The sequence below is a fragment of the Periplaneta americana genome, chromosome 11 (assembly GCF_040183065.1).
Source record: "Periplaneta americana isolate PAMFEO1 chromosome 11, P.americana_PAMFEO1_priV1, whole genome shotgun sequence".
NCBI classification, from domain to species: Eukaryota; Metazoa; Arthropoda; class Insecta; order Blattodea; family Blattidae; genus Periplaneta; species Periplaneta americana.
The window spans coordinates 37,510,391-37,527,695 of record NC_091127.1 but is presented as its reverse complement, the minus strand read 5'-3'; the positions used below and the strand labels follow the sequence as shown (position 1 = coordinate 37,527,695).

The window sequence follows — 17,305 nt, the reverse complement described above, 5'->3', positions numbered from 1 at the left end:
ATACACCGAAACAGCTTAAGCCACATGTGCTTATGTAATTAATTATAATTAACACTAGTAAGTTTGCCATTTAATCAATCATTTATAAGTAAATAAATATATAATTAACTGAGTAAATAAATAAATAAATAAATAAATAAGTAAGTAAATAGGTAAGCAAATAAATGAATGAATAAATAAATAAATAATACTTAATTTTCGTCATTTTCAATTACTTATTTATAAATATGACGCCAAGAGTCACTGTTATTCATCGGAAAATCATATAAAAATTAATTACTTGTGACTTTATACAGAAATTATCTCATTCCCAAACATTTAATTTGAAACTCGTTATGTTGGAATTGAAACGTGACTTCAGCATACGCCCTTGCGAGGGCTTGTGACCTGACATACATTCGTTCCCCAATGACACATTTACACTTCGCAATAATTAAAATGCTTTCTCCACTTCAAGGGTGTGTCAAATTTGGGATTTCCTTTGGTATTTTAGTTTAAGGAGCTCAATATTCAAGCCTGTGCTGACTTAACAGCAAGGTACAACAAATTCTGTGAGTATTGGCTTAAATTGAAACAGTCGAAACGATATATTGTTCTTACGTCTAATTTTTCATATCTGCTAAATATGTGTGTTGCATATATCAACCAAACCAAGCCATTTGGCTTTCATTACTATTATGTTTAAAGACGAAAATGCGATAGACTACTTGTTTTAAGGTTCTTTTTTCGTGGGAAATTATAAAAAAAAATATCTTTCCACGCTCGGAATGTAGAGCAAATGCGCCAGTGCACAGAGCAGCGAGCGTGGAAAGATAAAATGTATGCACTATAGAAACGTGTTAGATTGATTAAAATGAAATTATACAATTTCTTCAACGTTAAATATTGAAAAGTTCCTTAAATTATAATAGGTCTATGAGCTGTTATTATTTAAGAGACTCCACTGAAAATCATTAAAATTTTCCAAAAAAAAATTATTGGATATTTCACTTCTGTAGAATGTGTATTTTCATATCCCAAATGGATTTAGTTAAATTATGATTACAAATATATATATATATATATATATATATATATATATATATATATAAATTAAGGCTGTAAGGTGGCGTGGCATTTAAAGAACTGTTTAAATTATTTTTTCATCAAGTAATTCTTTTTTACAAATTTCTGATTACAAATCTAGTAACTTTTTGTTCTAAAGTTGGCTTCCTGAAGTTACTAGATGAATGTAGCGGAGGAGAATTTTAATAGACATGTGTTACACAAATATTCATTTTACTTTCAAATCCATTTTTCCGTAAGTCTATTTTTCTCCATTCGACACCAAATATTAATTAATCTGCATGAAACTTTTACTGAAAGAATTTATAGCCTATGGTAGCTGCATGTTTCTATGCATTTATTTTGTAAGAAATGATGCTAGTTTATTTTGTTAATATTTTTTTATGAATTATATAAAAGTTACATTTTCAAAATTTGAAAAAAATCCAAAGTGAATAAATTAGATCAGCGTTTCTCAAACTATGGTCCGCGGACCATCTGTGGTCCTCGAGGTCTGCCCTTATGGTCCTTCAAAAAAGACAGAAGAAAAAATAAAGTTCAAACGAACTGCGTATCGCACTATAGCATAAAATCTCAGAGTTTGGAAATGACACATGGCAATCGAATTTCACTTTTTCTCCCAGTACTGACATTTATGAAATATATTACCCTACCCGTCTACCGACTTCCCACTCTACTCTCATCAACAAAAGAGGGATTTAAAGCACTATGAACGTAGTGTTTCTCGTCTTCTTTTCCCTGCACATCTGGTGCCGCGCCTGAAACCCAGCTAGGGACTACCCGAATTCATAACAGAGGACCAAAGTACCGAATCTTAATTCTATTTTAAAATATAAGTATACTGGTATTAAAATATGCTACAAAAATGATAAATTTGCTTTCGAAAGGAACAAGAGTAAGGTGGTTCGCGGAACTGTTCTAACTTTAAAAAGTGGTCCTCACTTCAAAAAAGTTTGAGAAACGGTGAATTAGATAATCCATAAAATGAATGCATAGAAATATTTTTATATGTCTTGTAAATGTAACCAAAGGAAATGAAGCTTAAAAATTTAGATCTTCTACTAAAAATGTGGGTTTGAAAATATTTCTGAAACGACAGGAAAGAAAATAAAAAATCAAACGCTAAAAACTTTTCGCAGTTGAAAATATGATTTTGTTAGTCCTTTACATAGTAAACACGCTCTCAAAATTTGGTTGAAAAAAAATGAATAGGAAAAAAAGCTGTTTCTTGAATGCAGCCGCAATATCTCCAAATGCTGTCAAGGAAGATCAAAATGGATGCGTCAATCACCAAGAAAGACGACTTCGTCATGGATATCGAAGACGACAAGAAAATACTAAAGACTAATGGATTCCTCCACATAATTAAAACCAACTCAATGGAGTTCTGTCGTTCCACTAGTCTTCACGGATTACAATATGTCGGCGAGGAACATAGAACTATTACCGAAAGGTAAGTTTCAAAACAATAAAAAGTTACATTAGTTAGTGTGTGTTAAATATATTCAAATACATTTTAAGACTTGGGTGAGGGAGGGGGTGAAGAATGTCAAATTTTTGCAACAGATGATATATTTTACCATATTACACAGAACATTCTAAACTGTGGTCTAGTGGCTACAGCGCTGGACTTACAATCCTGTAGACCTGGGTTCGGTCCTGGCGTACTCCCGATTTATAGCTTGTTTTGGGCAAGCCCGTAATCCATGTAGCAGGGATTTTCCCCAGGAGCTCCGATACCCCATTGGCATCCTAACAAATCTACATCATAACAAGAGAAACAAGGGAAAGAAAATGCTGTATTATATAATAGGGAAAAACGCTGAAGGTTCTGGAATTTGTTTAGTTTTTTCTCAAAATTAACAAAATGTGACATTCATCGTTTCCTCGTCCCGAATCTTTATTTGTTTAATGAAAGTTGACTAAAATTCATTGAACAATGCTATAGATCATCCGTTATCTCGTGTAGTCAAATGAGGCGTTCCGTAAGAGAAGGGCGAACCCGCCAAGTGTACCTGTAGAGATAACAGTGCTGCTCATCGGAGTGACTACTACCGCGGAGGAATCGAAGATTACGAATAAAGCTCTCCTCCGGTGATCTCCGGCACTACCATAGTTGGAACAGGGGACATACGGAGGGATACGGTGGTTCGGAGCGAAGCGACAGTTAGCTCAAGGACGACCGCCGCGTACGGACTGACGGTAGTTGTGAGTGGAATAAAATGGCACAAAATCAGATATCCGTTGCATGGAAATTCTTTAATTTAGTTGAATAATAAAGTCTCACATTGTAAACTTTGTGGGCGAATTTACACTAAGGGTGGTGGAACTTCGAATGTGTTAGAGCATTTGAAGCGATCGCACAAACGCGAACTTGGTGAAAACAATTACGCAAAACATTTGATACGACTTTTTTTTTAATTGTTTAAGTGCTGTTGTTCCTAAAGGCCCATAGTATAGGAAAAAGTCTTGAAATTTCTCTAAAACGTAACTTTCGAGGCAATAAAAAACATATGAAATATTTAAAAGACGACTTGAGTTATATTTTACTGTTTGGATTAAAACATTGAGTTTCTGAATAAAACTAAGAAACATGTGGTAATAATATAATTACAATCATTCTTAAGTTTATATCCGCTTATATTTTTATTATAGAGAAAGAGTGGCACGTTTTAGAAGAGGCACTTCAAATACTGACACCCTTTAACACAATAATCACAATCCTGTCCGGTGAAGAATCTGAATAAATTATGTTGGACAGTAAATTTTAATCCATTGATAGCCCACGTTTCTTTTGTTCCATTCTGAAGCTCCCTCAATATATTTTATGTTAAACTAAACCGATTAGAATAATAATTGACAAACACTGTTTGCGATTAAACAAGTGTTTCCAGGAGAACTACAGTATAAATGTTTACATTAGCTACTGAAAGGCTTTACTTTTGCGTTAGTTTTGCAGCTAGATTGAATGTTATTAATTTGATCAATGACATAAAACTAATACGCCTTTCCACATATAGGCCTACTATGAATTTTAAAACTAGAAAAAAAATCTGTCAGCTAACGTAGCACTTCAAGCAAAACAAGAAAAAAAGCCGAAGAAAGAGAGAGAGAGAGATTAGCATAAAAGAGAGAATATACAACAACAAATTACAACTTATTTTAAAAGATACGCGGACGTCAGCGGACTCGAATCACTACCTGATCCGATTAAAGAAATGCTCAGCGGAAAGTGTATGTCTGCGCCACAGCACATATACAACCTGCGCGGCATCAATCGGAGGTAATCTGGAGGTCTCCGATTGAAAGCGCGCAAACAACCGCTCCGGAGAAAACCTAATCATAAGCAGCACTAAGAGATAATCAATGTTCAAAGTATTTTACCTGTAAACGAGATAAGGGTGAAGCCGCCAAGGACACGTCTGTAAATAATGATAATTACTTTGTACACTGAAAAACGAATACCTTTATTGAAAATTGCAATTAAATGCCCAATTTAATATTCCAACTTAATAGCGATCATAGATGACATTATAAATTCATCAATATTATGGGAATAATTTGAAAACAGTATATTAGAAAAAGCAAAGGGCATAGAATGAACTCAGTAATGACAGATATTGATAATAATAATAATAATACTTACTGGCTTTTAAGGAACCCGGAGGTTCATTGCCGCCCTCACATAAGCCCGCCATTGGTCCCTATCCTGAGCAAGATTAATCCAGTCTCTATCATCATATCTCACCTCCCTCAAATCCATTTTAATATTATCTTCCCATCTACGTTTCGGGTCCACACCTGTGGAGTAACGGTCAGCGCGTCTGGCCGCGAAACCAGGTGGCCCGGGTTCGAATCCCGGTCGGGGCAAGTTACCTGGTTGAGGTTTTTTCCGGGGTTTTCCCTCAATCCAATACGAGCAAATGCTGGGTAACTTTCGGTGCTGGACCCTGGACTCATTTCACCGGCATTATTACCTTCATCTCATTTAGACGCTAAATAACCTGAGATGTTGATACAGAGTCGTAAAATAACCCAATAAAATAAAAAAAAATCTACGTCTCGGCCTCCCCAAAGGTCTTTTTCCCTCCGGCCTCCCAACTAACACTCTATATGTTGCGGATCGAAGAGACGGCCTCCAGATATGGAGGGTAGCTGCGAATATATTGAATAAGCAGTCGCGGACAGCCGATGAGGGGTTGTCCTCCAGCTTGGGGGTTGGGCGAAGGGCTTGTTACGAATCCAAATAAGCCTCGGAATGGGACTGATTCTCTGGCACGACCACAGCGAAGGAATAATAATAATAATAATAATAATAATACCTAATAAATAAAAACATTTAATCGCACTGTAATGTGACATTTACAAAGTGTCTGAAATTATTAATAAACAAAGATAAGTAGAGACCTGTCATGTTATTACCCTTGCTATCAAAAATGGTCTCACTTGTTCTGGCAACAGAGGTGCTAATAATCCATTACATTATCTTCATGAAGATGTTCCTCTGAGTCAGTCACTGCTAGTTGCACGTTTTGGTTGCTGATCACGCCATGCAGAAACGTTCTGTGGCATATAGATAAGGAGAGCTTTCAGTTCCTTTACTTTATCAGAAGTGAGCTACCTCTTTGGCAAAACCAGCTGAGAGAGGTCGGCCTGGTCTTAATGCGATATCTGTTTACATTAATACTAGTTACGAGCTTAGAAATACAGGCATTCTGGAGGTCATAATCACCGAACTCCCAGAAATTGCGAAATACAGGTTGTATTTTCTCCATACCTAATGCGTTGAAGCACCCACAAGTACATGGCGGGCCTATACCGCGAGCTTGCACATGTCGAGATGTTTTCGTACTAATGTACGACTCACCTTTGTTCCTTTTAATCTTTGCTTGTACGTTTATTCATTTTTCGACATGCCTCTGACGTTTCCTGCAATAACCAGATATGCCTGGTTGATTATCACTGTCACTATTACTCGTACTAAGCTATTACAATGTCCATAAATACACGTAATTCCTCACTACGGTTGTACTCTTCTGTGTGGTTACAACAACAATGAATGGCGCGCGCCTTCAGGCGGAGTGGCGTATTCGTCCTCCTCGTACGGAGTAATATGAATATTATGAACCTGTCACAGACTATGCAGTTTCTCCAACCTTACAAACAATGATAATTTCGATGTAGCAAGGGAGAGCCCGCCAACGTCTGCCAGGCTTAAGTTGTAGATATGTCCTTAAATATTCGGAGGAGTAAAAAACACAAAATTCGACCCTTGGCGGGCTCGTCCTTCTCTTACGGAACGCCTCAAGTGTATGTGTGCGCCGTAGCTTATAGTAATAACCTTATTGTGGGGATATGAGAATTAGCTAGCTGCAAGTTAAAACGTAGTAAGAGAGGGAAGCTTCTCAGTCCACTTTGTGTGTTCCCTCACTCGCAGGTAGATTTCACGAGATAACGAATGACCTATACTGCTAATTATGATAATTAATTAATTTACTCACAGTTTTCTGCCCAAGGGCAGGTCTTTTACTGCAAGCCCCGTATTCTTCAATCTTTCCTATTTCCTGCCTTGAATTAATCTTCTTGCTGTATAGGCCTATTGCATTTATTTGCGTATAGTTAAACTACTTACTATGTATTGCATATTTTTGTAAAGCCACCAGTGTAGCTCAGTCGAAAGACGCGCTTGCCTGTTGATCCGGCTTTGCGCTCGGGCTTGCGTTAGATCTCCTCTACGTTTGACTACCTGGTTTGGTTTTCCCCCAACTGTAAGGCAAATGTCAGGTAATTTATGGCAAATCCTCGGCCTCACCTCATCTCGCCAAGAAATTGTATAACTCTTAACTTGTTCCACATCTTAAAGCTTCAATGCTAATATAAGATTTATAGAATACAATCAATTAAATGAATTGTACATGAAATTTGACCCAGTGCCTATATTGAAATTATTTGAGACCTCAGTGATCAGTTGTTATTACTAATTCTTGATGAAACAATTGTCATATTTCACTCAAATGTTCTGTTGTTCCAGGTTGTTTTGGCTTCTATCCTTTTTCATAAGTTTAATCGCTGTGACATATTTCATAGTCCAAGTATGGATTAAATGGAACACTAACCCTGTTCTGGTGACGTTTTCTGAAGTTGCAACTCCTGTATGGGAGATACCATTTCCAGCGATTACCATTTGTCCAGAGGTTAAAGTGAAGAGTACAGTGTTTAGCTTTAGTGATGCATACTACAAGGAAAATAAGACCGACGAAGAGTAAGTACAGTACTTCCATTATTACAACAGTTTTCTGTTATGTATTAGAGCATGGTTCACGAACTCCGGAACATTCCAACTGACCAGCACCCTCTGACTCTCTATGCTAGGTAACCTCTCTAGCATAGGTCTATTCTACTCGTCAAAGTCAACCTCCCAGGTGCGCGTCTTCCTTCTGAAAATGTAACAGGATTTACTCATCCAGCAAGACTAGGTTTCCCCCTCTTCTCGCTTACCTACGTACCCGTGCTGCTGTGACGTAACGGAAAGAAAGGATATGCCTGTAACCATACTGATGAATGTGAGCCGACCTCGCTGACTCTGAGCCGGCATACACTGCTCAAACGTGAACATAATAAACATACAGCAGACTGTCATTGAAGAATTATTTGCGTTCTTGCTATTTAATTCCCTATTAGAGATGATTGAAGAGGTGGACTAAGTCAAAATGACAAGCTATGAGAAAAATTGCAAAAACTGATAAAAGAAATTTGTTGCTCCTAGTTCTTGCATATGTTTTTTCGAAACGGATCTAAGTCAAGACTTAAGAGAGTCTGTTAAATAACAGACAGTTACATATGGTCTTGAAAAGGATAAATTAAAACGTGAATGAAACAAGTTCAAAAAATTACACTTTGAAATCCACCTCTTCAATTATGTTACGCTCATGGCTAAAAACTTTTGAATGAACGTACTAAACAAAATGATTTTTTTTTTTCAGAAAGAAAAAATTGGAACAATCAAAAATTGTATGCAACAACGTGTACACTATATTTGATTTCGAAGGTAGGGACGTGGCAACAGACGAAGATTTGGACTTCATCGATGAGGTAAAAGTTAAGACTTAGATTACTTAAAAACATTCATCATCTTCGTGGCAACATGTTACAGTGTTCAAGTGTCTCGTTGTAAGTGAGTTCTTAATTTTTGTATGTGATTTGTACGTGGGCGGTTCATTTTTTTTTCTCGGCTGCCTTTTATTGGAAAATAACGAAATTTTACATACATAATCTTTAAAACTTCCTGGATTTCGTCATATAGTTTCGCCATTTTCAGTTAGATGGCTGTGATTAGTTTAGTTTTAAAATGGCGACTGCACGTGAAACACGTACAAAGCAGAGAGCTGTGATTGAATTTCTCTTTGGGGAGCAGAAAACCAATGCAAACATTCACAGACGCTTACAACATATCTATGGGGATCAAGCAGTGGATAGGAGTACTGTAGTCGTTGGGTTAGCAGAGTGTCAGCGACAGAACGAGACAAAGCGAGGGTGTCAGATCTTCAACGCTCGAGACAACCACATGCTGCTATAACACCGGAGTTAGTTGAACGCACCGATAGGTTTACATCAAGACTCTGAAGAAGTTCAAGAGACAATTTGGGCGTGTTTGTCCCCATAACAAAATTCTCCTGGGATCCGTGGGAAGCGATATGACGACGATGAGCAAGTCATAGGAGACGTCTGAACGTGACTGAGACGAAGACCAGCTGAATGGTACCTATCTGACATACAGGTTCTAACATTTAAATGACGTAGGGCCATATATTTGAAAGGAGACTATGTGGAAAAATAGGTGTTGGGTAGCCAATTAATTGGGGACCAATTTGGTACATTTGGATTTGTAATAAAACAAATTTTGAATGAGAAAAAAAAGATGTGCTTTACTTATTGAACCACCTAGTGAAATTGAGGAAACTGAAGATTTCCTTCAAAATCATTTATAGTTCACTGCATTTCGTGCAAGATTTCTAAGTGACAACATACAGTATTATCCAGGGCTGAGCAAGTAAAATTACCTGCAGTGCATGTAATGTAGAAAACTTTAGTACGTGAGTTTTGATAGCGAGACGATACTTCGCGACATTAATTGCAAAATTCGCCATTTGGTTGAGAAAAACCCTCGGAAAAATCCAACCAGGCAATACGCCCAACTGGAGTCCTAACCAAAACGCAAATTAAACTTCGGAGCACGATTCCAGGTCGCTATCCCTGAGCTATGCCGATGGAAACTTAGGATATCCATAAAAAAGGGGATACTTGCAAGCAATTTAACAAAAAAAAATCCAAGATATCAAAAACGTTACGGCTGATTTACAAAACCAAAAAATTGGAAATTTTATTGACACATTGTACTAACAGTTATCTTTATATTGTGCATTCAAATGACTTTTTTGTATATTTATTCTGCAGAAGTAGAGGCTTCTTTGTTTCCGCAATTTTCTGGTTTATGTGTTTGATTACGAACTTGATTTTTTGGTTGTTGTAATTTAGTCATAAAATTCAGCACATGATTCATCATTTGAGTGCGTTTGGACAATGAGCAAAGGTTCCGGGGCCAGGTATCGAACCCGGGACCTTTGGTTAAACGTACAACTGAGCTACCCGGGAACTGTACCAGACTCCGATCCAATTTACGTTTAACCAAAGGTCCCGGATTCGATACCTGGCCCGGGACAATTTTTCCCTCGAAATTATTCAAATCAACTTTACAGGTAATTATACCTGAAAGCTTGATTTACATAATACAAGTCACTGTTTGTTAACAGAATACCACAATTTAAGTCACACAGAGTTAGTGTGCACTCAATGTTGGTTGCTTGACGGTTGTCAGTCTACTTTGAGGTCTGTGGATATAGAGGGAAAAATTGGATCGGTGTCTAGTAGAGCTCCCGAGTAGCTCAATTGGTAGAGCGTTGGTACGTTTAACCAAAGGTCCCGGGTACGATACCTGGTCCCGGAACAATTTTTCCTTCGAAATTATTCAGATCAACTTTACAGGGAGTTATACCTGAAAGCTTGATTTGCAATGGGCAAAGGCTTCACATTTTCAACTTTCTTTGGTTTTTCTTTTACTTGACCATAAAGAGTTTACTAGTAAATAACCACGTTCTACAACAGCATTTGATCCAGTAGTTGCCAGAAAAAATCACACCAAAGGAAAAGTATTTCACAACGTTAAAGTTTTTACTATTGAAAAAGACAAAAATTTCACACCATTTTTCATAAGCACATTGATTTTTATTTGAACATTTTGCTCTTAAAATACAGAAGTTATGTACACATAAAAATTAATTAAACAGCTCGTCTTCATTTACACAAAAAACTTGGAACAAAATACAATGGCAATGCATTACCGCAAAAAAGCGGGACATTTGAGGATCCCAAAAACTTTGGGTCAGCGAGACATTTTGAAAAAAAAAACTGTTCAGGAAAAATCGGGACAAATAAAGACCCTACATACTTACTTACTTATTTACTTACTTACTGGCTTTTAAGGAACCCGAAGATTCATTGCCGCCCTCACATAAGCCCGCCATTGGTCCCTATTCTAAGCAAGATTAATCCAGTCTCTATCATCATATCCCACCTCCCTCAAATCCATTTTAATATTATCTTCACATCTACGTCTCGGCCTCCCTAAAGGCCTTTTTCCCTCCGGCCTCCCAACTAACACTCTATATGCATTTCTGGATTCGCCCATAGAGACCTTACGCTAAATATAATTGAAAATAATAAACTTATGCTCAGTTTTAATTATATACATTCCAAAGCATGAACGAAATACATTGGCGTCGTAGTAGCTGTTACTAGGATGAGAGATCCTAACTAGATATGAGATGGGAAGATATCAACATATGCTCTTTTCAATTGTATGATGTATGTTTATTATTTCTGTAGAAATATTATACAGCAACTTTGGAATGCCAAGAAAACTATTATTAATGATCTGTCTACAACAACACTGAAAAAAGAAATAATCCTTCTTGGAAAATCCATCCATTTGCATAGCCTACACACTCACGGAAGCATAAAATGGCCGGCCGTGTTTTTTTTAATTAAGCATGTTACTGTAGAGTTATCGGCATAAATGCAACTGAAATATAAAGCATAGATCTAATAATAGAATGAAAACTAATCCTGATGTTGTGATATACAAGAACATGCATCGTAATCAAGGGTTTGAATGTTGAGAAGCTAGATTTATATAGAAATCTACACAGACAGCAAAATAAGTGTCAAAATAAATAACTGTATATCCGAAAGAAAATTAGTTAATAATGGAGTTCGACAAGGTTGTCCACTATCACCAACTTTATTTAATATCTATATAAATGAAATTATTTTAAAATGGAACCAAATCTACACATCAGGAATCAAAATAACCAGTGCTCTAACATTAAATACCTTACTCTATGCTGATGATCAAGTCATAATTTCCAATTCAGAGGATAATTTACAAAGAGGATTGTATGCATTAAATAAAATATTAAAAGATTTTGGGATGGAAATTTCAGCACAAAAATCAAAAGTAATGGCATTTTTAGGACAAGACCCAGTCAGAAGTAAGATAATACACAATAACCAATACCTCGAACAAGTGCAAAATTTCAATTATCTGGGTTGTGAAATATCTTATCAAAATGAAAAAGATGTGAACAAGAAAATTACCAAATTTACACAAATTCTAGGAATAATAAACAATACATTAAAAGCTAAATTAGTACAAAAATCTACAAGAATAAAAATATATAATACACTAGCATTACCCTCCCTTTTATACGGAAGCGAGATTTGGACATTAAAGAAAAAAGACATGAATAGAATCAAAGCAACGGAAATGAAATTTTTCAGGAGGACAGCAGGATATACTCTTTTAGACCGAAAAAGGATTGAAGAAATTTTGGAACAATTAGAAGTAGAGTCAGTAGAAGAAAAAATCAGCAGATACAAATTCAATTGGCTAGATCATGTAAGAAGAATGGAAAATTCAAGAAACCCAAAAATTATGACGCAGTATAAACCTAGAGGACATCGTCGACCAGGAAGACCTTTAAGAAGACTGTTAGATGGGGCCTAAACAGGTCTACAGAGGCCTAATTCGTGAAGGATGATGATGATGATGATGATGATGATGATAAAAATATACGGGATGGGGGTGGCTGGGGATGGAGGGTTAAACCTAAATGTAATTAAGCCTGGTTTCAGACTTAACCCTCAATATCTAAATTGACGTGTTTTTTGTTTAAACTGAATTCAATTTAAATAATTAATTATTTAGAGTGGGAAGTTTTGAAATGGAAGCCCTGTATATTCTTCGAAAGAAAATTTCCTCCTTCGTCAATGTGACTTTATAAATTGCATTTTCAGTTCAATCTCGTGGGGATGACCATGTAGACCAGGGATGTCGAACAGCGCTCTCGAGCTGTGAACTGCAGAGCTTTCACTCCTCCCTTACCGTGCAACGGTTGCACACAGGTAGCAGGCAGTCCGGCCGAATGATCGTAAACAAAAGCGAAACTGCGGCGGCTGGTACTTTGATAACTTTTATACGTCTTACCAATTGATTAGGAACTCAGTTTAGATTTGCACTTGACGAACTCTGATAAACAAAGGATGTAGCCTACATTATGATGATGATGACAATGATGATGATGATAATAATAATAATAATAATAATAATAATAATAATGTTTTATCTACTGGGTCATTCCAGGAATGTTGTTCGTTAGTGACGGAAATAAATCATAATAATAATGTTGTTAATATCATGTTTAAAATATCAACTTTGTGTGTATGTGTTGTAGCAGTGCAACTTCAAATTCAGAAACGTAAACTGTTTTGATGTATAAAATTAATTGCTTTTAGCGTAAATTGAAATTTGTTCATAGTTTTTGTAACACATTCAAAAATATCTTCTCCTCGAGTTCGATCCTTTAGTGAAATGTTATCTACAAGATCTCAATGAACATTGAAATCTAAATCGACACTCCTTATGAATACACTGTAGCTAGCTGCGCCGTATCTTTCCATTCGGTACTTTCATCAAGAGCTATAGTGAGTAATAAGTGAAAGTTTTCAGTCTTACTATCAGTTGTTCCTCCAAGTTATCTCCCATTTATGACACGTGCTCTGCAAAAATATTACGAGACAAACATATAGATTTAAAATCATTAACGTATTCCGGTCATATCCCTTTTGTAACAGCTATGAGACAGCCTTTCAAAAATTCTCCGTTAGTAAATAGCTTTGAAGCCGTTGCAATAATTTCACAAATTTTGTAGCTAGCACGAACCAAGCTTACTCTACTAACACCCGATGATGATGGAAGGTTTTCTGAATTCAATCTTGATTTTAATTCTTCTACAGCCTTTTGACGAGTGAAACTGGATAACTTTTGTGGTCCATAAGCTTCAGCGTGACGTGTAGAATTAAAATTCCTTTTAATATTATGATGGCTAATGTAGCCAAGTTCCTTTCTACATATTAAGCAATGTACCTTTCCTTCCTTTAAGATAAATAAATATTTATCTGTCCATTCGCTATTGAATCGTCGCTCCATATCCATACCAGCCGCCAGAATTGATAAACACACTGCGTACAGAACACTGCTACTGCGAGCTGACTGTCGTTTCAGCTCAGCTACAGCAGGAAACAGTATTAATCGTTTCACAGTTTGAGAGCGCTGTTCGACATCCCTGATGTAGGCACAGGATGTACATAAGTGAATACATTTTAAGGAAATATATGACTTTCAGGGAGGTCGGAACAGATAATGTTATATGCTATAAAATCATGATCACTTTAACCAGTCCAGGGCATAAGAGGGGAAGTGAATTGAACGCGGAAACCCACGCCCATGTCCTTTTCGCTTACACCGCCATATAACCAAGCACAGTTTAAGGCTCTATGCAACAGTGATGGATTTAGGCGACCAACGAGAGCCGAAAGTTCGTGAAAGCTATTATGCTTGCCTGATACAATCCGTCACTGATCTTCCTGTCTGTTCGTACCGCACCGAAACATTACTGTCTCAGCCGGGGAAGGTGGAGTAGTGAGTTAAGGGTGGTCTGCAGTGACTCAATCGAGGTAAAAGCGCCTAGGCCTGCTTTAAGCCATCTAGTTGCATGTTATTGTTTTTATTTCTTTCGGCGTTTTGTATTATTTCTGTTATTTTTAAAGTCACTGTACCATGTGTGCCATAATGTCCTCTCGAAGCTGTAATTATCAACTTACCATTAGTTGCATGCATTCTATCTCCGTAGCATGTTATGGTAGGCTCAGTGGCGGTTCCTCAGGGGAGGGAAGGGAGGAACGTCCTCCTCACATTTTTCTTCTTTTGAAAGTAAATACCAAATAAAATATGTGCCTTGAAATTCGAGGAAGATTCGATAATTTTTAAGTTCATAACTATCAGAAAACCTCGGTTGGTCGAGTTTTAAACGACGCATACTCTTGAGCTGCACGGAACCTGTGAGAAGGATGTGAGATTGTTTGTCAGGAGGAAAGTCAATCCTTTCCTCCTTTACTGCAGTTAACACACATAGACAACAGCGCACTAGCGGCCAGAGAAAGAAGCAGTGTTTTAAAGCAAGTATATGAATGGATAGGGAGGAGATCCTCCTCTGAGTCGACCTTGTTGGCGAGTTGGTATAGCGCTGGCCTTCTATGCCCAAGGTTACGGGTTCGATTCCGGACCAGGTCGATGGCATTTAAGTGTGCTTAATTGTGACAGGCTTATGTCAGTAGATTTACTGGCATGTAAAAGAACTCCTGAGGGACAAAATTCCGGCACATCCGGCGACGCTGATATAACCTCTGCAGTTGCGAGCGTCGTTAAATAAACCATAACATTTAACATTCCTCCTCTGATTCAGCGTATGGGCGGGAAATAGTGCAGCAGACAGAAACCGTCTGGTCGCGCATGGGAGGCATAGAAAAAACAGTTTTAAATTATAAATCAAATATTATTCATTGCACTTTATATAGGCTACTATTCATAGTTTGAAACTTTTGAGGATATTTGAAAGTTAAAGTCGGATTTATATAAAACAAAGAGGAAGTAATGCTGTAGTATGCGCGAAAAATGCTGTGAATTTCCTTGTAATTGATAATTTGTACAATTATTCAACACTGAATGGAAGTGAAAACATTTCATATTCTGGACAATTTAGGAATCTCAATTCACAACAGATTATTGCTATACAAAAGGGAAGGCCAACTCCAACACTACCTGGTCTTACATGTATGTACATATGTACGCTAATTTATAGCATGTTTCATTCAAGAAAGTGTAATTTTGTACTGTGAACTTCTCTCCTCCTCTTAAGAAATATGCAGGAGCCGCCACTGGGTAGGCTAAACGTTAAAAAAAATTGCTGTTTATTTTGCAGTATGTTACGTTGAGGTTAGGATTCGTGCTGCCAGACCTTTTCAATAGAGTTAAGTCTGTTAATGCAGCCCCATAACAGTGAGGCAGACTGCCATTTCAAGACATATCTGTGAAAAATTGCCGCATCTTAAAGTCGTGTCAACAGATATGGTTTTAGACATTTGTCGGAAAATGAATTGGCTAAGGTCAACTATTGCGTGGCTTCCTCGCACACTGCTTTTAACTCTATATTACTTTATGCTATGACACTATACAGGGTGTTTCAATAAGATGTTTTTCTCCAGGTTGCTCTGAAATTAGACGAAATGTGTTCAAGAAGTACTTGGGGAGGAATTGAGAGTGATTGTGACGAGCTCTTCACTACAGTCCTCACCGACGACGGCCTCTGTTTTTCATTCAACATTCTGGCTTCAGAAGAGCTGTTCAGAAATGGAACGTAAGTATTTTACGATTCGTCTCAGCATTCAATTTCGACACAGAATATTTCCTTCAAAACGAACGTTCTCTTGCAAAACTCAATCGTCTTGCTGATGATCTAGTATTCCCCCCTTAAGGGTAGGGCACGGACTGGGACTATCTTCGCACGCAGGCCGCTCTGGTGAGCCTAGTGTACTACAAATACCCCTGCGCGCCGGTTCAGAAATACCCTACAGCCTATATGATCCCTTTACCTTTCCTCGTAGACTTCACAGCGATCGAGCTACCATGAGCCCAATGGAGAGCCCACGGTGCGTAGCGCTACCACCAACAACGAATGACCACATATCCACAGATCCAAGTTCGGCAGCGGTCCGCAAGCGACTCTACATCGAAGCAAGCCGAAAGTTATCCGCAATAAATTCTGCTTCAGTTGATTAAGGGAAAATCTCGGAAAAGACCTCAACTAGGTAACTTATCCCAGCCAGAATTTGTACCCGAGAATACTCGTTTCACGATCAGACGTGCTAACGGTTACTCCACGGTGGTGGACTTGCTAATGATCTGACTATCATCGTCTCGGTGTAGCATAATAATACGAGTAAGCTAGAAGTTAATTTAAGGTGTACATCGACTCTTAGGATAAAAATCCACATTTTTTCCTCAATGTCTTTCAAACTTTGGTGATAAGATTCTTGGGAGTAAACTAAGCAATTTATATAATTCAAACTTGAAAATCGAATTTGAGGGCCCAAAGAATTATTTTTGGAAACAATTAATAAAATCTTGAACCGACCTAACTCCATTAGAAATTGACCTCGAGTAAAACTTCTTTCGCCAAAATGATTTCTTACTATGGAGAATGTTACATACTAAAATTACGTATTTATCTTAAAGAATTCAAAACACATGCCATATTATGTGAGCACTTTAGAATATATATATTTGTAAATTTTTGGGATAAAATAATTATAATGGATTGAAAATAATAATAATAATTTACAACTGCTATAGAAATGAACACATAATAAAGCACTATGCATCAGTGGTAGATTATAGGCGACCAGCGAGAGCAGAAAGCTATTATGCATGCCTTATAGAATCCGTCACTCAGCAATGCTTGCCTTCAGGTCTACTCGTATCGCTCCGATACATAACTGTCTCTGCCGGGGAATGTGGAGTGGGAAGTTAAGGTATACATCGACTCTTAGGATAAAAATCCACATTTTTTCCTTAATATCTTTCAAAATTTGGTGACATAATTCTTAGGAGTAAACTAAGCAACTTATATAATTGAAACTTGAAAATGGAATTTGGGGCAAATAAATAACTGAAAAATAAATAAATAAATAAATAAATAAATAAATAAATAAATAATTAAATAAATAA

The 17,305-nt window shown here is 37.1% G+C and overlaps 1 protein-coding gene across 2 annotated transcripts in view; it reads left to right on the top strand.

Moving 5' to 3' along the window:
• The first annotated feature begins 497 nt into the window (after positions 1-497).
• Positions 498-17,305, top strand: part of LOC138708947 (pickpocket protein 28-like) — a 62,333-nt gene continuing 45,525 nt past the window's right edge. The window contains exons 1-5 of one of the 2 annotated variants that reach the window (XM_069839334.1): positions 498-551; positions 2,304-2,518; positions 7,097-7,327; positions 8,049-8,157; positions 15,784-15,935. In XM_069839334.1, the coding sequence (XP_069695435.1) occupies positions 2,319-2,518; positions 7,097-7,327; positions 8,049-8,157; positions 15,784-15,935 (692 nt within the window). In that variant the 5' untranslated portion in view covers positions 498-551; positions 2,304-2,318. Of the gene's footprint in view, positions 552-2,173; positions 2,519-7,096; positions 7,328-8,048; positions 8,158-15,783; positions 15,936-17,305 lie in introns of those variants that run through there. The other variant, XM_069839333.1, reaches the window with a different exon arrangement.